Here is a 21185-nt window from a genome sequence, read left to right as displayed (position 1 = left end):
TTAAATAAAAAAAAACAATTAAAAAATTTCTATCATTTTAGCTTTCGTTCACACTTCATAAGGCCTTTCTCTTTCTCTCTCTTGGCTGCGACTTTGAGCTTTTTGTTACCTGAAAAGCTAAAAAGGATTTGGGATTTGTTGCTTTAAAGCTCTTTTTTTTAACGAGGAGATTCATCATTGCTCTAAGCGTTTAATGATTTTCACCTCTGATCCTCTGTTATTTCGTTAGTTTTCTTCGTATTTCACTGTTCAATGTGCTGCCGAACGAGGTTCTCCTTCTTCTTCCTCGAGGCCTTCACGTTTTCCGTTACTGACGGCCCGTTTCGTTCTGCATTTCCTGTTTTCAGACTGGTAAGTTTCTTCCTCTCACACTCACTCTGACTAGAAAGTTTTGAATGCTTGAAACTTCAACAAGGGTTTGTTTCTTTTTTTCTCCCTCTCACGTCTGCAATCTAATTTTTATAAGCACTGGAACTATGACGTGAATTGTACTTCTCCAAAAAAAGGAGAAGATTTTGTGTTTTAATAATTTGATGGAGTAAACGAGGCTTTTACTGTTTTGAAATTTGAAAAGAAAAATGATTGCGCCCGTTGTTTTGCTTAAGCTTAAGGCGATCTTGTCGTTTCCATTGAACTTAACCGGATTTGAATTTTGATGATGACTCATCATATGTACATTATCCGAAGGATAGCTTTCATTATCTTTTGTTTTGTTTGTTCTTCTGGAACCACTCACTCTCGATTTCTATACTAACTATATATCAAGGTTCTCTGGTTTCGTTTTCAATCTCGTCTTACCCATATTCTATTAATTTTGTTAACTTGTGAGTTCTGAAAAAGTTTAGAATTTTCATTTCTTTTACTATTTTGGAAACTGTAAGCGGAAAATTTTCAATTGAGGTGTATTTTGCAGTAAACTTGTTACTTTGGAAGTGATTTGAGGCTTTTGAGCTGTGTTTATTGAGAATTAGTACTAACTAGATAATCTGGAAAATTCTGAAGAAAAAAGAATTCATGGCTTTTACGTTTTAGTTAGGAATCATGGAATTTCGCAATCGATTTAACGCTGCTCCCGAGCATAGTTGAATTTCACTTAAAATTAGTAGTAAATTTTAGAACTACACTGCTTATTGCTTACTTTATAAAAGATATTACTTGTGAAGCAAGTTTATGATTTGATTGGTTCGTTGTTGCAATTTTTAATTTCGTAATGATAATGATTGGGATTGGGATGTTTCCCTTGCATCACCTTACGTATGGGGATTTGGTTGTCACCTCATGTGCACTTATATCAAAAGTATCGTCCTCTTTGAGCATTCGCAGACCCCTCAAGCCTTTGTCACATGAAGATGACCATCTCTAAGTTTGATACAATTGGGATTTTTGCTTAATGGGATATCTCACAACGTCACCATTGGTTAAGACTTAAATGAATCAATGCTTGCCGCTATAGGAATTGTGTTCTCTTGTTTGCTCCAATTGCCGAATCATAAGCTCTCACTTGTTTCGAGAACCTTATGCTACTATGCATGTGATACACTTGTTGTTTTCAGTTTCTGATATGATTGTAACATTGTTTTCCAATGCTTATTTTCATCTCCACAGGTGCCTGCATCAATGTGAAAGGAGTCAAAAGTGTTCAGCTAAAAGGATCTGGAGTGATTAAGACCTATCCAACCTATGGAACGCCATTTAGAGCTCAAGTGAAATTTAAGAGATTTAATCCTTTGGAATTTCTGTGAAGACAATGTTGCCCCAAGCTAGCTATAGGGCCAACATGCAAGCCAGGTTTAAACCTGAAAAGCCTAATTTGTCATATGCTGATCTTCATCAAAAGATTGCTGACGGTGGAAAAGGGGTGTCAGTTGAATCTTCATTGAAGTACAAAAAACAAAATGCTGATATCAAGACAAATGAAGAAGATGAGCTTGTGAAGTATATGTCAAAGCTACCAAGTTACCTGGAGAGAGGAGTTAAGCCCCAAGAAAAAGTTTTAAATGTTGGGGTCCTTGAGTGGGGGCGCCTTGAAAAATGGCAATGTAGCCATAAACAGATCTTACATAGAAGTAGTATCTCTTCCCCCAGCAGCAACACATCTTCCTCGTTTTCTACAGATGAATCATCAGCACTTTCCAGCATAGGTCATAGTTTATCTCCTGCCCGTCAAAGGTTACGACGGCCTTCACTGCAATCTCATCTGATGTCAGTCTCCGCAGAAGGCCATTTGCCATTTGACAAACCTACCAGGGAAACTGCTGGAAAGTTTCAAGATCCCAAGGCTTCTGAGAGCAGCAGCTTCAATGCTCGGGGAAAGTTCCTGAGAGAAGATAAATCTTTTTGCAAGACTAATCCACGATTCAAGCTTGAAAAATGCATGAGAAGAGAAATGGTCCCAAAGATTGATTCAGCGGGTTCAACTGTGCCAAATGGGGTAAAAGATAATGTGGCATCATATGACAAGGTGAAAATGAAGAACCAAGTTGGTGAAGTTATGAAGAAAGCTGAGAAGTTACAAGAAGTTCTTCCAATTGGGGCTAAACTAGATGTTGCTGAAAAAGGAAATGCAGTTGTCTTCCTTTTGCCAAGAGATTTGCCCAAAACGAATCATTCAGGAGCAGGCAATCTTTCTAATTTAACAATGAATTCAAGTAAAAAAGGAGCAGAACCTAGTCAGAGGACATTCCTCCAAACATCTAAAGAGGTCCATCATGCAGCAGTCAGCTCCAATTTCCATCTTTCAGGCCTATTGCCTTGTGAGCTTGATGGCAGTAGACATTCCCAGATTAAAGTGACAGGTTTAGATGCAAATGGTAACAACGTAATATCAGAAAGATCTCGTTCTGTGCCTCGTGCGACAAGGATTGAAAGTAATTCTTCCGTAAGCAGAAATCTAGAGGAGAGAAAGCCAAATGCAACGTTGGTAAGGACTTCTGCAAATAAGGCTTGCAGAGGATCAGACCTGAAAGGAAGCAAGGTTGCTTCTGAAAAAGTACGAAGCACTTCACCTTTCCGTCGTTTTAGCTTCAGCATGGGCAAGACAGGCAAAATTTCTGGGCCTAAAGAGGGTTCTTCTATACCTCAGGCAGGCTTAACTTGTAGTTCTGTAAAATCTGATTTACAGAATCCTGTTTCTTCTGGTGTTGATACTTCTTGTAGTGACAAGCTCAATGCTAAAAGCAGAGCCAGGTCCAGCCCTTTGAGAAGACTATTAGACCCACTTCTGAAACCGAAGGCAGTTAACTGTCGCAATTTTACCAACCAATTACAGGACTCAATATTAGCAGAAAGCGCTTGTAAATCATCAGAACAGCTAAGACATTCAGCCTTGTCCATGCAGTCGGCCAAAGTGAAATCAGACACAGCCAGCCATTGCGCAAACAATGCAAATGATTCGGCGCAAAGCAAAAAGAATGAATCTTCACCAGTTCAAGCTCTTCTCAGAGTTCAAGTTAAGAATGGGTTGCCTTTGTTCACATTTGCTGTGGATAATGAGAGTAACATTCTTGCAGCTACAGTGAAGATGCTGAGTGCCTCAGGGAAGGGTGATTATGGGTGCATTTACACATTCTTTGCCATTCAAGAAATCAGGAAAAAGAATGGACGGTGGATAAATCAGGGCAAAGGCAAAGGTCAGGATTATGTCCCAAATGTTGTTGCCCAGATGAAGGTCTCTGGTTCAGAGTTTTCTCATTTGTCCAGGCCATATGTGGATCAGTTTAGCATCAGAGAATTTGTTCTTCTTACCTTGGATGTAGGACAGGGAAATCCACAAGCATCAGATTTCCAGCCAAACGAAGAGCAGGCAGCTATTGTTGTCAAGATCCCAAAAAGGAACAAAAGAAGCTCAATCAGAGATGGGTATCTGATTGATAAGCGTAATAACTTGCATGAGGCTCCATTGAAAGAGTGTCTGCCAGAGGCGAAACCTGATTTTGATTCTGGGAAAAAGTGTCCATTTATGGGCAGTGAAGACATTAGTCCTACGGTCATACTTCCAAGTGGTGTACACAGCCTGCCAAATAAAGGAGAACCTTCATCACTGATCCAACGATGGAAATCAGGTGGAGCATGTGACTGTGGTGGTTGGGATTTAGGTTGCAAACTTCGGATTCTTTCTAATAAGAGCCAATTCAGCCAGTGGTCTGGTTCGTTGAAAAGTTCTCCAGTCTCTAATCAGTTTGAACTTTTCTTTCAGGTACGATCATAGATCTTGTGTCAAGTAAACTAAAATAGACACTGTATTTTATTGAAAATGTCAGCTGACTTCTCTTTATGTTCTAATAATAACTAACAGGGAGGAGAGCAAGACAAGAAGCCGTTTTTCAGCTTGGCCCCTTTCAGAGATGGGATCTATTCAGTTGAGTTCAATTCTTCTCTTTCACATATGCAAGCATTCTCCATTTGTATAGCAGTCTGGGATAGTAGGAAACACTGTGAGCTTTCAGAATCAGAACCATTTACGTCTTCTCAAGAAAGAACTTTGGGGGAAACCATATTAAATGAGAGAATAAATGCCCCTAATCCTCTGCAAGGTGAGACTGCTGCTAGATATGTGCAATATCCCCCCGTTTCCCCAGTTGGAAGGGTTTAATTCACACTACCAATGATATGATGTAATTAAGTGAAAGATACAATTATATATATAATTTCTGGTTTGTTGGTTGGGTAATGCTCAGCGAGATCTCCATCACCTGTAAGGTTAAGTGTCGCCCAATGGAGAATAAGAAATGATGAACAAGGCTTGCTTGTAATAGTTGGGACCCCCTGCGAGCTTTGGATATTAGTAGTTTGATATTACTTATTTAACAGAAGCAATATCAGCTGTAGTATGAGCAAAGTATTTTGATGAATGTAAGTGTGCATATAAAATCAAGTGATTATTATATCTGCTTTTCTCCTAACCCTTGAACGTCAACATGCTTGGATAGTACTTATGGTGCATTTATCAGTAGATGTCTCAAGAATCAAACTCTAGGACAAGGTAAGTTCTCCATTTATAGAACTGCTATTGAAAAAACCCTTTTTATGTTTCTGGGCTATTCTAGTGGAGCTGTTGTTTTCTTGTGGTCTTGTACAATAATAGTTTGGTCGAGGGAAAATGAAAAGGAAAGACACAGAAATTAATTAAATGATAATTACTCTTTTTCAAGGCCAATTTCTTTAACTCTTACCCAACGATGTAAATTAGTGAAAAATATATAAAAATAAAAAATCATGGCCACTTGAAATAAGGAAGGCAAGAACCAGAACTTTTTATTTATTTTTTCTTTTTATTTATTTATTCTTTAAATTTCTGTTCTAAACCAGAAATTACTTAATGGGTAATTCTTTGGCGATTAAAATTTCAGCAACAACTTGTCAGGCTTCGTAGCATAAGCAAAAATTGGTTAAGATTTATCACAAAAGTTTCAATTAGGTACACTGATAAAATATCAAATCGTCAGCACAAGCTGAATATAGCTTTAATGTAACATATTTAAAACACCAAAAACAACATATTCTCGTCTCTTTTATCAATTACTGAATTGAAATTGATTCAAGTTTTCTCAATTATGATTTGCGCTCTTAGTTATTTCAAATTCGATCAAAGAATTGAGTATACATCAATGAACCAGATTATTGTAATTGGTGGTAAAGTAGTGTATACCTGCGTACTTACAGAGGAAAAGCAGAAACCACTTATATCCCCCCATCAGATTATCATGTTCGAAGATGAATCCAGAGAATCGATAATAAATTGAATAAAGCTGGAAAATTTTAGGGGCCATGGTACTTTGAAGGCCAAATTCAGGGCTTTAAAACTTTTTGAGCACAGTGACAAGATTAGGGTGCATGTGAGATGGGTTTCTTTTTTGGCAAATAGGAAGCTGGCATGTACCAATGATTCAATCGAACAATGCTTCTTTGTCTGATGTCCCACCATTGCCACCACCACCCTTTACTTTTACAATTACATTATTATTAGTTGTTTTCTAAAAGAAGAAGTTTGTACATTCATTTTCTGTAAGGATATGAAATTGGAGACAACACTTGTTATATCACATGCTTTTCTTAGTACCTCTCACCATCAAAGCTACTGTTTCCCTTCCTTTTTTGATCCAATCTTGGTTGCTGCTAAGATATCTGATTTGCTTCCCCTGCCATTGTCAAAAAGTTTTATTTTCCCTTAAGAGATAGTTGCAGTTTGCATGCACTTTTCTCTCTGAAATTGTGTTTTTAGTCCAAGTGCAGCCTAAAAAGCCTGTGCTAAAGCTGTTTGCACCAAGTTCACAACATTTTACACTGTGGCTTTAGCCCTTAGCAATCACCCAGCAGAGATTACTTACCTTAAAATATTTCATATAAAAAATAAAATCTCGGGTTTAATCCAATTGGTTTTTATATTTAAGACCTGCTCTTGTTTTTGTTTTCTCATTTTCATGTTGGTTCTTTTGATGACTCATGTTCCACTGTTGAACATGTTTTTGAAGTGGTCCTAGCCTATGAATAAAACATAAGTTTCCTTTCGTTTTAAAAAAATTAAGGTTGAAGATTACAGCATCAAAGGTTAAAAGGGAGCACAGCTCTCATGCTTCCCAACTCCAAGAAAAACCACCATGTTCAACACTGTTGGTAAGTTGCCAAACAAATCCTGAGGGAGGATCTTTTGTGTCTGTGATGAAATTTTAGCAGAACAAAAAGAGATCAACTTATTTTTAATATTTTAGGTTCTGCCCATTGCCAAGCTACCTTTGCTCGCTGCCCCATGTGGGCTTTTCTTTCTTATATAATGGTTTCTACTTTTGTATATCTGTTGGACTACAATCTTTCTTTCTTTGGTTTTTAACCAAGATATAGATATTTCTTTAAAGAAGTAAATGATTGACTTCATTTTCGTTTATAAACGAGATCAAACTCTTAACCAGATAAGAAAATGAAATCAATTTTCATATTTGCTTGCTCAAAATGTTTTAATATTAAATTAGAGAGTTAGTAATGAATATTTTATTTATTGAGTAAGATTCAAAGGTTTAGGTATAGAAATAAACAACTTGGGTTGAAAGTATAGTTGTTATGAAAAAAAGTGGCAGAGTGTGGTCATTAATAGACATTTGGGGCTCCGTTTTTCCTTTAAAAGTTGCTTTTAATATTTTAAACATAATCTGCAAAAAGGAAAAAAAGGTTTACCTGAATTCCTTGAGCTCATTTGATGTTATTATTATATCTAATCTCGTAATTAAACATGGAAAAGCACACACAATTTCTAGACTCCATACTTTTATAGCAAGGACCCAGCTATGCCCATTATTCTATTCATTTTTGCTTCAATTTCAAGCCCTTACTTATATCACTCATCATTTCATTTTTCTATTCATCACTTTAAAATGTCCAACACACACACAAACATAATGGCATTAGTTTAGTAGATTAAAATTGCATAACCGTAGGATAATAAAGCGCACTTGAACTTATGTATGTTTATATTAACAACAATATCCATATCAATTTTTTTAATAATAAAGTAAGATTTGGATTCCATATGAATGTTGAATAAACAAATAATAATTATATAGTAGAAAATAGAAGTGAAAAAAATGGCATAAATGATGAGGGGGACCAACAAACCATATCTAATGTTTGATATCAACATCATAAAAGGCGAAGGAATTTCCAGCTTTTAATCCGACCTTCTATTTTCCTAAAATGATTTAACACCTGTAATTATCACAAATTAATTGTTATTTAAAAAGAAATATCTGTTGGATTTTCTGAAAAGGACATAGCTTTCTTAAAACCACCTCATCTGGATAAGTATTAAGATTGTTATATTTGATAAACTACTTTATTTAGTGAAATTAAATGTTCATAAACTCTCTTATTATTATTATTATTACAGAGATTTATCTAAAACATAAATAAATGTTTGTTTTTATTTTTTTAATTCTCTTCTTTGACTTTGACTCCCCTAATTACTCTACTCTCACTCACTCTCCCCTTCACTTAGTTTTTCCAAACACAGTCTCACAGTTATCAATTTCATTGGAGCGTGTAATCCACGCGATAAACAAGGACTGGGTTTAAAATTAAGGGGGAAAAAGGGAAATTTTTTACTTGAAAACGAAAAAATAAGAAATGTAAAATGTAAGGAAACGAGAGAATGATGAGGTGGTGAAAAAGGAAAAAAAATGTGAAAGCGAAGAAGAAACCTTGGATCCAAAAAGTTAAAAGCTTTTTTTAATTTCTTTTTTTAAAAATTGTTTTCTCTTACTTTCTCGCTTCCCAAACACAACTATTCCTCTCGCCTGTTTACTACTAGACTAGTAGTAGCATTCTTCTACCTGTCCTTCACTCAAATTCCGTCTCGCTCAAAGCAAAGAAAGGCGAAAAGAAGCAACTTTTTTTTTTTTTGAGAGTTAGGTTGAAAATTTGAAGTTTAAGCCAATGGGAGCTCGTTGCTCCAAACTTTCACTTTGCTGGTGGCCGTCAAATCTCAAGTCAAACCTCAACGACTCCTCCGATCTCGGTTAGTTAGTTGACTTGTTTCCATGACTTTCTCAGGAAATTTTTACACTGTACAAAATTTTCCTTGCCTCTTCTTTTTTACATAAATGTTAAAATCTTATTTGATTTCCTTACATCAGAGAATGGGGAGGAAGCGTTACCTGGATTCAGCGAGTACAGGTTGGACCAATTAAGAGCTGCCACAGCAGGTTTCTCTACGGACAACATTGTATCGGAGCATGGAGAAAAAGCTCCCAATGTAGTTTACCGAGGGACCCTCGACGAGGATCGCTTGATTGCTGTTAAACGCTTCAACAGATCGGCTTGGCCTGATCCTCGACAGTTCCTCGTATATATATACATTGACTTGTCCTTCACTGCAATTTATTTTTATTTTTGGTTGATTTGAGATTATTGAGTTTTTCTTTTCTCTTTTTTTTTTGGGGGGGGGGGGTTTATAGGAAGAAGCGAGAGCAGTTGGGCAGTTAAGAAGCGATCGGTTGGCCAATTTGATTGGTTGTTGCTGTGAAGGAGATGAGAGATTGTTAGTAGCTGAGTTTATGCCTAATGAGACTCTCTCTAAGCATCTTTTCCACTGTAATTTTCACTCTTGCCTTTAGCTTTCTTCCCCTATTCGTATTTCACACTATAGTTTATATGTACATATAATCTATAATCTATGGTTTGATTTTATTATAGTCTATCAAACCAGCATCAGTCTTATAGAATCTTCATTTCCTTCAATATATAGATTAAATACGCGGGTAATTGAAATCTTACTAATTATGCTATATGTTCTGTATTCTGTTGAAATGGTATAGGGGAAAATCAGCATATGAAATGGCCGATGAGGCTGAGAGTGGCACTATATCTAGCACAGGCACTTGAATATTGCAGTAATAGAGGGAGAGCGTTATACCATGACCTTAATGCTTATAGAATCTTGTTTGATCAGGTAATATCTTAATCTTTAGACCATCCATATTTGAACCTAGTATCATACTGCATACATTGGCTTTTAGATTCATGTTTTATTGCTTAAAGCGATGGGTTACTTCTTGATAGGATGGTAATCCCAGACTCTCTAGCTTTGGCCTTATGAAGAACAGCAGAGATGGAAAAAGTTATAGTACAAACTTGGCTTTCACCCCTCCAGAATACCTAAGGACAGGTAAAGTACCATGCTAATACATAAAGTCTACGGAACTCTCACACAGATTGCAATGCAACACTCTTTCTATAGTATGAAGTATATATACATATATTGATGTCTCTTTGGCCGAGCTAATATAGACACCTTAACATGGCAGGAAGGGTTATCCCGGAGAGTGTGGTTTACAGTTTTGGCACCCTTTTGCTTGATCTTCTCAGTGGCAAGCATATACCACCAAGCCATGTGAGTTCTCTTTTCTTCTCTTGTTTGAGATATTTTCTCGCTGAAATTTAGTAAATTATTCAAATTGTAGGTATCTAAACTGCATCATAGCATGCCTTAGGAGATAATTTAAATGCTTAATGTTGGATTGTTATCATGTTGCAGGCACTGGACCTAATACGGGGAAAAAACTTTTTGATGCTGATGGACTCATGCCTGGAGGGTCAATTTTCAAATGATGATGGAACTGAGTTAGTGCGGTTAGCTTCACGCTGTTTGCAGTATGAACCTCGTGAGAGGCCAAATGTGAAGTCTCTTGTAACTGCTCTTACCCCACTTCAGAAAGAAACTGAGGTATACTCGCATTTTTCTCCACTATAGTGTCTATTTTCTTATCTTCAACTGTTATTTTAGAAAGTCTATACAAAAAATATTAGTACCTTGTTAGTTATCTCTTCTAGATTTTGCCAAGAATTGAATTTCTGCGACTGATCAGAACATTGTAATTTTGTATGGAACTTACTAATAGCTTGAAATTTTTATTTAATTTCCTGAAACATTGAGCGCTGAATTGTTACCTTTTTTACTTCCCCTTATTTAACAGGTACCATCACATGTTTTGATGGGCATTCCACATGGAATGGCATCTTCAAAGCAAACAATGGTACTAACACCTTTGGGAGAAGCCTGCTCAAGAATGGATCTTACTGCAATACATGAAATATTAGAGAAGATTGGATACAAAGATGATGAGGGGATTGCAAATGAGGTCAGCAATCTTTACATTTTATATTGATTCAAATCTTAAAATGAAAAAAAAAAATTACATGTATAGATTCAAAAGAAGGCCTTAACGTTGCTTTGGTGGTCTAGAACAAAAGCTAGCTGATAGCATCATTGGTGCATTTTCAAGAAATACTAGCAAGTTAATTAGACATCAACCACATGAAAATCATGTTTCCTAGTACATCTTCATTGTTCGAACCCTGCTATAAGAACAGAAATGCTTTGATTACTTCCCTAGTACATCATCTCAGCAAAACTTGTGACGTGGATCATCTTTTGAAATTCTTTATGCTAACTGGTGTTGAATTTTGCTGCTTCTAGCTTTCTTTCCAAATGTGGACAGATCAAATACAGGAGACTCTGAATTCCAAAAAACGTGGAGATACTGCTTTCCGAGCAAAAGATTTTGGAACAGCCATTGAATGCTACACTCATGTAAGCCTTTTGTTTTGGCAATGCCCAATCAAATTCCTCGGTACCTCGAGATAAGATTTCAACCCATAATAAGGTTAATGGTGGTTTAATTTAATTTGCCTTTTGTGTATAGTTCATTGATGGGGGCACGATGATATCACCAACCGTGTTTGCTAGACGCTGCTTATGCTACTTGATGAACAACATGGCACAAGAAGCACTTGGAGATGCTATGCAAGCACAGGTAATATCTCCAGAGTGGCCGACAGCATTTTATCTCCAAGCTGCCGCCCTGTTTAGCCTTGGGATGGACAACGATGCACAGGAAACCCTGAAAGATGGTACGAACTTGGAAGCCAAAAAACATAGAAACTGAAAGCTCATACCCTTTTTTTTTTTTTTTTGCCTTTTTAACTTCTAAATAGCTCATCTTGTATCTTCCTGTCATATTTCCCCCCACCCCTTCGGTCTATTGTTAATGTGATCTCAGCACCACAGTAATTGTAACGTTCATAGTCTGGTTTTGGTGTTTTGTTTTGTTGTCTTTTATTTCACGCATTCCCAACACTTTATTTTAAGACGATAACCACAATGAATGTTTCATTTTCTCTTTTTGAGTTTGACTTCAAGGAAATGTGCCTCACCTCTCTCTCTAATTATTTCATTAAACATTAATTGAAGACCATTTTCATTAGCAGGGAAGTTTAGTGATACATGAACTTCACCAGTTAGGTATAATTCAATTCCACATAATAATTTTGAACACAATAGGAACTTCATGAAATGTTTGAAAGATCAATTTAATCCTTCATATGTAAACTTCCCAATACTCATATTTTGTGCTCATATCATGTCATTATTTCATTTTTTATCTAAATTTTATACGTTTTATTTTGCTTTAGCCTCTATAATATGCATACATTGTGGCTCAATTTTTAATTTTTATATTTTTCAAAATTTAAAATTTTAACAAGTTTGAAATTTTATTAATAATGAAACAAATATATCATGCCTAATAACATGTTAGTTTGCCTTTTAATGTATTATTTACAAAAGAAAAAAAGCTAATTAATTTAAAAGTTCTTGTTTATATAAAGATTGAAATTTTAAAATAAAAAAATTTTATATAGTTAAGAATGATCAAATTAAAAATGTAAATTAAATTGTGAACTTTACGCCGAGCAAGCCAAATACAAAACTTACTCAAACAGTTTTAATTGCTACAATTTGGGTCTTGAATTTTAAATTTTGAAAAATAGATAACTAAAAGTTACCAATTTATATGCTTAAATTGACCAAATTAAAATAAAGACAATCTACAATTTACGTATAATACAAAAACTAATAGCAAAATTTGACCTATTTCATTAAGTAATTGGTTATATGTATACACACATAACTAGTTAGTAGCTAAAATATGTGCATATTTTCTATCAGCAGCTTCAATCCATATAAGATGAATTCAAATGGCAATTCCTCTTTAAAAAAATTAACCAGTAACCAAGAAGCTCTTCAACACCAAAATCCTTATTGTATAGTAGTAAGTAATACAAAACTGATACAATTATCAGAACAAAATGTGATTTCATAACACATTAAAGACATGTTGTAAGCTTAATTTCAGTCTCCACATTCTCTGGCAACCAGCAAGACAAAGCCATGGCTTTTACATGTAAATCAAAATTGAGAATGGAAGATGGCAGCATCTTACATTGGAGGCCTACCTCCAGCACTCAGCATCTGCCCAATCATGCTATTCACCTACAAAATATCACAAAAGTTGTATGTAGAAGAATCAAATTTCAGTCATCATCTAAGAAAATATGATACAAAATTGAGCACATCTAAAAGAAACCGATCATCACTATCAGAATCAAGACTCGACAGTGGAACGATTAAAAGCACTTTTTGCCGAGTATATTAGGCAAATGTTTGACTCAAACCAGTGGCACAATTAAATGCAGTACACAGCTTGTATAATATATATTGTGGTAATTATGAATAGAACAAGAACATGCAATTATATATAGTTGGTGGACATGGTTATAAGTTCAATAACATATACCTGCCAATACTTCGAAGCACAGCGATCAATGCAACTATTTTCACCCATGTTTAGCTCAGACTCCTTGTACCTAAAGCAGAAAGAGATTATCGTTGACGCCATCCTCAATGAAAAAAGCAACTATATTTAACATGTGTACATCTCTTGGATAGTTTGACAAAAAAAATGAGAAAGGCTGCATTGGGGATTTTAGTACCTTTTGTCAACACACTTGTTGAAACATGTTTGTCCAAGCCTGAATAAAAATCATAAAACAAGTTGCACTCAGAAACTTGAGTATTGGCATTCAAAACTTGAAAGCAGTGGAGAAGATTTGTCACACTATCCATAACAAAGCCTATCGGGCCACAAGGGTCCTTTTTCAAATTCTCATCTCTCAAATCTTCATTTATTGGAAGATATATTAATCATTCAAGGAGTTTCCCAGATGAAACATAATTTACGTTTGTTTCTGGCAGTAAATCTTGACATATCTTGTTTTAACTTATAGATGTACTATTAAACATATTCATTAACAATTGGGAATTCTCTTTACCTGTTGAAGAGTTCTACCCTATATTCCATCTCCGTTTCCGCCATGCCGAAGGCCTGCCAAGCGATTCAAACATGACCTTCAAACCACCCACATACATTGCAATAATGATGACAAATAAAAAATAAAAAACTAAATTAAATTACAATCTTTAATCAAAACCCAAAACGACATAAGTCCCAAAAACTATTTCCAATTAGTTAATAGAAACAGTGAAACGCCTTCATCCATCGAGACTAGAGATCCAGAGTTACTTAAGGAGTCCAAATGCAGCAAAACAAAAGGCCAAATTAACGAGTAGAAAAGATCAGGTTTTTCTTTCAATGCAAATCAGAGAGTTAAACCCAAAGCTAGGAAAAAAACAGTACAAAAATAGTTAACCTGCTCTTTGTCTATTCCAGCTGGGGTGGTGTTGGCAGCCATTAGAACCCTGAGCACCAAACAAGATCGATCAGAACCTAACAATAAAAATGAGGGGTAAACATTTAACCATGCTAGGAAAATGGGTTTTATAGAATCTGACTTGTATGATTTTCCTCTGATTGAAGAGAAGCCTGATTCTTGTTAGGGTTTAAAGATCCGCCGAAAACGAGAAATGGGAAAAGGAAACCGGTTCGGGCTTCACTAGGTCCGTTAAATTGGATCTCAAATTAGGGTTTTAGAGGTAAGTCTAAGGTGTAACTATGAATATAATTTCGACTTAAAACTGAATAATAAAACGCCACGTCATTGCTTAATTTAAGTTAGGGGTAAATTTATAATTTCGTTTTATTTAGTGACAAAAATATTTTCTCCCTAGAATAAATTATTCTTTTAATTTAGAAAAATAAAATAACTTCACAAATAAATATGAGAACGATGTTAAAAGTAACATTTGGCATCAAGTTAAAAATAACAGAAAAATTATCCTTTTAATTTACATGATATTGGGTCGTGTATATACCTGCTCTTGGTTGGGTACCCTGGCCGGTCCAAAAGTTCACTCGAAAAGTGAAAAAGTTTAAGTAAAATATAGGTTTAAAAAATAAGTTTTGATAAAAAAATAATACCTATTTTTTTAAACAGGTATATAAAAAAATAATATGATTCAAGCTGAGTCTAAATTTTAATATTTTTTTCTGGATTGAGCTAAGACAATTTTAAACTTCATTTTATAGGTTAAGTCTAACAAACGAGTTTAAAATTTTGTTGAACCCGATTAAGCCCATGAGCACCTCTAGTCTTCCATACTTTTCTCTTTACTGTTATTTATCTTGCTGTTTATATGGATAAAAAAATCCGGTCTTTTGTGCTTAAATTTCTTACAAGCTGTTTGTGTTGGATGATTAGCCACCTAATCAAATTCATATTACCGATTCTAGGAGTGAACCGAAAAGAAAAGTTACAACCACTCGAAATAAATGAGCTAAGTTTGCTGATAGGCGGTCCAAGTCCTGACTTAGAGTCTAGTCAAATTCCAAAATACAATGACGCCATTGACGATAGCGTCATAGCTTCGCCCCAACAATGCTTTCTTATGTTCCTTCATTAAACAAGTTGCATCCAAAAAAATGATTGTTTAAACGATCGACATACAGATTTCGAGGGTTTCTTCATTAAACAACTTGTATCCGAGATTTGTAATGCTTGTTCAAAGCTATCAAAAAGAGAACTCCAGATTTCATAAACATTTAGTGCTTTACCAGAATTGCACACTAGATTTGCCTATAATATTTCATCATTCAGTTCATTTGCTTTCATAAAACTCAAGACAATATTTAGAAAGAAACTTCAAAGAAAGAAAAATACAAGTCTGCAAATATCCAGAAATGCAACAGCAGTTACAGCAAAAGTAAATGACTAATTCTTTCACATCCAAAACAGGAAAAAAAAAGCACCAGCAACTGGGAGTTGAGATTTTGAATTGCCAAAATGGCAATAACTTTCCTTCTCCTTAGTCCTCGTATTCGGGTTCCTCTTCTTCTTCTTCGTACTCTTCATCATCAGCTGTTGCATCTTGGTACTGCTGATACTCTGAGACCAGATCATTCATGTTACTCTCAGCTTCAGTGAACTCCATCTCATCCATGCCTTCCCCTGTGTACCAATGCAAGAAGGCCTTCCTCTTAAACATAGCTGTGAACTGCTCACTCACACGCCTGAACATCTCCTGTATGGATGTTGAATTGCCAATAAATGTTGATGCCATCTTCAGCCCAGTGGGTGGGATGTCACAAACGGTCGATTTCACATTGTTCGGGATCCACTCAACAAAGTATGAGGAGTTCTTGTTCTGGACATTCAACATCTGCTCATCCACTTCCTTGGTGCTCATTTTACCACGGAACATAGCAGATGCAGTCAAGTATCGACCGTGACGAGGATCAGCAGCACACATCATGTTCTTTGCGTCCCACATTTGCTGGGTGAGCTCAGGTACTGTTAGAGCTCGGTACTGTTGAGACCCCCTAGAAGTGAGTGGAGCAAAACCCACCATGAAAAAGTGAAGACGAGGAAAGGGGATGAGATTCACGGCAAGTTTCCTGAGATCGGAGTTGAGCTGACCAGGGAATCGCAAGCAGCATGTAACTCCAGACATTGTTGCAGATATCAAATGGTTCAAATCACCAACTGTGAAAAGATCAAAACGAAAATATCAAAGATACGTGAGACATTCGGATATCCCCAAAATGATCTTAGATCTAAACTAAATTGATTTTAGCATTAAAAAACAAGTTGATATAGCACAGAATAATCATATGCAAAATCTGAGCCAAGATGCTTCACAAAGATACTCCCAAATTACATTAAATAAAAAAGGGGAGGGTTAGTTTCCATATTACTAACATAGATCTAGTACATCAAACTCTAAGCGATAATCTTGGCAAAACAAAAAGCATAGATCAGGGTAAGGCTTACAGCTGGGAGTGGTTAGCTTAAGTGTGCGGAAACAGATGTCATACAAGGCCTCATTGTCCAGAACCATACACTCATCAGCATTTTCAACCAATTGGTGAACAGACAAAGTGGCATTGTAAGGCTCCACAACTGTATCAGAGACCTTAGGAGATGGGAAGACTGAGAAAGTCAGCATCATCCTATCTGGGTATTCCTCCCTTATCTTCGATATCAACAGTGTTCCCATTCCAGATCCAGTTCCTCCTCCCAGGGAATGACAAACCTGAAACCCTGAATAAACAGAAAGAAGAAACAATTATTCACTTCAAAACCAGTTAAAACGTACAAGAAGAAGTTAAATCGCTCAGATCTGTTTACCTTGAAGGCAATCGCAGTTTTCAGCCTCTTTACGAACAACATCAAGTACGGAGTCGATTAACTCAGCACCTTCAGTGTAATGGCCCTTAGCCCAGTTGTTACCAGCACCAGACTGACCAAAAACGAAGTTATCTGGCCTAAAAATCTGACCGACGGGGCCAGATCTGATGCTGTCCATGGTTCCAGGTTCAAGATCCATGAGAACAGCACGAGGAACGAATCTACCACAACTGGCTTCATTGTAGTAGACATTGATTCGCTCAAGTTGAAGATCCAAGTCTCCTTGGTAACGCCCAGTTGCATCTATGCCATGCTCAGCACAAACAACTTCCCAGAACTTGGCTCCGATTTGGTTGCCGCATTGGCCACCTTGAATATGAAGGATCTCACGCATTTTCTTTGAAGAGAGAAAGGAGAAGCTGGAGTGAAGCACGGAGTCGGAGAGAGTAAGACACTGAAGATATGGAGGAAAAGGGTGAAATGAAAGGATTCTTAGGGATGTTTTTATTTATATCTCACAGAGATGAGATTGATGAGGGTTTTTATTTATTTTATTTTTTTCTATTTTTAAAATTTCAATTACTATCTTTTTACTGTACAGCCTGCCTTCCTGATTGGTTAGTTGGTTAGGTTAAAATTTTTGGTTTTGAAATTTGAATCAATGGTTACGAGGCAGTGGCTGACAACAGTTAACGGCTGGAATATAACAAAAAGAGGTAACGGCTAACTTAACCTAAAGATAAAATAAAAAATTAGGATTAAATTTCAAAATTGCAGAGACAGCTGTATACGATTGTCGGCTAGTTGAGTCTAGTCTAAGGTTGGACAACAGCTGGCGAACTGCACGTGACGGTAACATCACATCCACTGGTTTTTAAATATCACATCAAAACTATTAAAAAGAATAAACTAAACAACGGATTAAAATATAAGTAAAAATTTTATACATCAAATATATTTAAAAAATTAAAAATAAAGTGTTAGTTGAAATATTAAATTTATGATATTATAAGGTAAAATTTTATTATGTGTTTTTTTTTCAAAATTTATCTAAAATATAAAATAATAATATTTTTATTTTATTAACAAATAATATCTGTTATTTTATAAATAAAAATTATGTTTTTGGTAATTTACTAAGTTGAACTATAATTGAAGGGTGAGGTTAACCTAATGAAAAATTGTTTTCACATGTTTTGTGTCAAAAAATTAAATAATTTTCACTAAAAAATTAATCATTTACTTAATATAAAATAGTTTCAATCGTTGTACATATAAAGAAATATTAAGATACAACCATGACATCAACTAGAATTATTAATGTATTTGTTAATAATAAAACTATTAGGAAATTCATCTAAACCTACAATGCCAGAGTTTAATTTTTATTTTTATAAATATATTTATTATATAATTTGTTATAAAAATAAAATAAATGGTTTTAAAATTAACTCACATCTACTCATCATCTTTTTTTTGGGCAACTCATCGTCGTTAGTATTATTATGAATTGAATGATGAATGGTTGATTGAGATAGCGGTGGGACTGCATCGAAATATTCGATTATAAAATTTGTAATAATTTTTTATTATTTATTCTAGTTATTCTAGTAAAATATAAAATAAATGGAAATAAAAAGAAATAGGAAATAAAATATAGGTAGCATAAAGAGAGGTGGGCTGGCCCACCAAAGAAAAATGAGAAAATTACAGTACAAAGTAATTCAAATAGATCTCAAGCGATTCATATTTTTGCTTCACGGATCTCCACTGAACCAAGCAAATAAATATCACAGCTTCCCAGGAAACTCCCCCCTCCTGATTCAAGCATCAGCTATCTCCCTTCCTCTTTTCTTTTCTTTTTATCATAAATATCAAATATGTCGATACGACACCCAAAAACAGCTGCTTCATTCCACCAAACCATCAACTCATAATTATGTAACCCCACGCTGAATATCTTAACCCCCTTAATGTTATTACATGAAGTGGGATGAAATAGGGACTTAAAATCACAACTTTCAAAGAATTACATATAATATGGTAAAAAGAACAATAACCTAATACATAATAGTTATAGTAAAAAGTAGAGTTGAAATTCTGAAGTGAATAAAGGCAAACATTGCTACTTAATTAGGATGCGGACAAAATATAAATGTTAACCAAAATGTAGTATGGGTTTTGATTCTCTTTTTGGATGAAGTAGCATAACCTGGTATACTGATACACGAGTAAGCATGAGTAATGGAAAGGGACCGCTCACATCATATAGCTCATAGCTTGCTCATGTTATATGGTACCTATTCAGTGAATACCATGAGTATTGATAATTAAAATTTTAAGTAAATTCCTTTTTTCTCTCTCCCCTGGCCCTGATGTCCCTCTTTCATGTCGAATCCGGCCAATCATGGGTGAAACCAGCCTATCTTAATTGATGCTGCTAAGCTAGATAGGCCAGAACGTGTTGCAGATCCAGCCCGTTCAAACCAATTTAAGCCTTGTTTCAGGTCTGTCTAGGCTCCTTCACCCAACCTGATTGCTGACTATTCGAATTCGTCCCAAGAGTTGAAATATTGAAGAGAAAAAGGAAGGTAAGAGGAGAAATAAGGCAACACCATCACCGTTAAACATGAACATGAAACCATACTTTCTAACAATACCTGTTTGTAGCCTTTATTGTAAACTATAGAAGGACCACAAAAATTTACCCATAGCTCCGCATGAGTGATAGAGCATACGCCAGCCAACATTATGGCCAAAAAACTGTAATCCGATTCCAATTATCATCCCTCAAGATCCAACCTACAAACGATGGTATCGGATCAGCTTTGACCACTCCATCTGTGTTTACCTTTTACCCATCATGTCGGTGGCAAACCAATTTGCTTACGAGCTCTGCTTGGTTTGAACTGTCAGTAATGTAGCAATTTTCAATATGTCGAGCCATGTTAATACTTTGCCTAAGCTCCTTTCCTGAGAAACAATCATGGTTTCGGGAAATGAAATAATTTCCGTGTTTCAAGAGTCTGCAGCAAGTTATGCCAAAAAGAGTGATCCAATGAGCATTAACAGTGAACATTGCCTTTGTATTCCGTAGATTTTCCATAAGCCAATCAAGCAAAGACAAGGAAAAGAATGGAACCTGCTCCATGTGCGGAACAATTTGCTTCCAGAGATGAGCAACTGCTGAGCAATCACAGACTAAATGCAATATGGTATCTTGTGTCGCACCACACATTTAGCAAGAAGCATACATGGTTAGATCCCTTTACCACCTCTCATAATTAAACAACAACCTCAGTTTTACAAGGAGCCATAAAAATTGCTTCACGTGTATATCAATGACCAGATCATGTTCTTTGAGACTCATCAACCCTTAGTTAAGAAACTGTAAGCTTCAGAGACCGATAATTGACCATTTACAAAGACATGCATCTTCCCAACTTGTTCAGTGGGAGGTCGTATGATTTGCAATACGTAGTAGACTGGGGGACTTAACCACATAGCAATGTCATTCCATCTTCATCCACCATGTCTTTCACGCACACATCAATATCAATCCCATTTTGATTTAAACGGTTCTCCCACAAATGTCCCAGATCTGACATCCAAGTGTCTGTCCAAAATTTCACGTTTTTGCCATTGCCAACTTACCAACTGATGCTATGATAAACTCCATCCAAACAAAAGAGCAATTATTTCGTGAGATACTCTTTGGGCACCCCTTCTAAAGTTTGTATTTTGTCCACAAAACTTGTACGCAAAAAGCATCCTTCTTTGTTAGTAGCTGAAGACCCAACTTAATCAAAAATGATTTGTTCTTCTCCCTCCATTAACTAAATACTAGTCTTCCATTATTACTCGGTTGGCAGCAGCTATCCCACTTAACTAGTGCTGGCCTAAAGGATTACCTTGCCTAATTCCATGAGTAGATTTAAACTCAACAATTAGACTGCCATTGAAATACAGTGCATGGTGACTTTAATCAGCTGAGCAGAAGGCTTGCTTCTTCAAGTGAGTCTTTCAAGAAATCTCACCAAACTCTACCATAAGCCTTATCTACATCCAACTATTTCCACCCTTCTTAGTTCTCATTGAGTGGATAACTTCCTCTGCTATTAAGATATTGTCTCTTGGGGATCTTCTGCAATGAAACTGACTTGATTTGAGGTGATAAGTTTAGGTATTATCCTCTTCAAGCAATTCGCCACAGTCATAGTCACGATCTTGGAAAGAACCAAGCATAAACTAATGGGTTGAAAATGAGAAATTTCTCT

The 21185-nt window shown here is 35.8% G+C and overlaps 4 protein-coding genes across 4 annotated transcripts; 2 read left to right on the top strand and 2 right to left on the bottom strand.

Annotated features, from left to right (window-relative positions):
* LOC105769468 (uncharacterized) lies at window positions 1–4901 on the top strand. Its single transcript, XM_012590124.2, has 3 exons — window positions 1–351; window positions 1606–4195; window positions 4295–4901. The coding sequence occupies exons 2-3, from the start codon at window positions 1748–1750 to the stop codon at window positions 4589–4591; spliced, it is 2745 nt and encodes a 914-aa protein (XP_012445578.1). The 5' UTR covers window positions 1–351; window positions 1606–1747; the 3' UTR covers window positions 4592–4901.
* A 3261-nt stretch (window positions 4902–8162) lies between these two features.
* Window positions 8163–11690, top strand: LOC105770283 (serine/threonine-protein kinase BSK5). Its single transcript, XM_012591409.2, has 10 exons — window positions 8163–8503; window positions 8622–8830; window positions 8943–9078; window positions 9303–9436; window positions 9547–9652; window positions 9792–9877; window positions 10022–10210; window positions 10461–10625; window positions 10964–11077; window positions 11190–11690. The coding sequence occupies exons 1-10, from the start codon at window positions 8422–8424 to the stop codon at window positions 11430–11432; spliced, it is 1464 nt and encodes a 487-aa protein (XP_012446863.1). The 5' UTR covers window positions 8163–8421; the 3' UTR covers window positions 11433–11690.
* An 823-nt stretch (window positions 11691–12513) lies between these two features.
* On the bottom strand, window positions 12514–14337 carry LOC105770767 (mitochondrial import inner membrane translocase subunit TIM10). Its single transcript, XM_012592105.2, has 6 exons — window positions 14177–14337; window positions 14035–14083; window positions 13657–13709; window positions 13318–13356; window positions 13122–13191; window positions 12514–12817 (listed from the first exon to the last, which is right to left on the bottom strand). The coding sequence occupies exons 2-6, from the start codon at window positions 14074–14076 to the stop codon at window positions 12764–12766; spliced, it is 258 nt and encodes an 85-aa protein (XP_012447559.1). The 5' UTR covers window positions 14077–14083; window positions 14177–14337; the 3' UTR covers window positions 12514–12763.
* Window positions 14338–15352: 1015 nt separating this feature from the next.
* On the bottom strand, window positions 15353–17411 carry LOC105768884 (tubulin beta-2 chain). The gene is made up of 3 exons (XM_012589125.2): window positions 16909–17411; window positions 16552–16821; window positions 15353–16263 (listed from the first exon to the last, which is right to left on the bottom strand). The coding sequence occupies exons 1-3, from the start codon at window positions 17300–17302 to the stop codon at window positions 15587–15589; spliced, it is 1341 nt and encodes a 446-aa protein (XP_012444579.1). The 5' UTR covers window positions 17303–17411; the 3' UTR covers window positions 15353–15586.
* Window positions 17412–21185: the final 3774 nt, after the last annotated feature.

The sequence above is a fragment of the Gossypium raimondii genome, chromosome 5, assembly GCF_025698545.1.
Source record: "Gossypium raimondii isolate GPD5lz chromosome 5, ASM2569854v1, whole genome shotgun sequence".
NCBI lineage: Eukaryota > Viridiplantae > Streptophyta > Magnoliopsida > Malvales > Malvaceae > Gossypium > Gossypium raimondii.
Note: the sequence above shows the minus strand (reverse complement) of the source record. Positions and strands in the feature narration are given on the sequence as shown.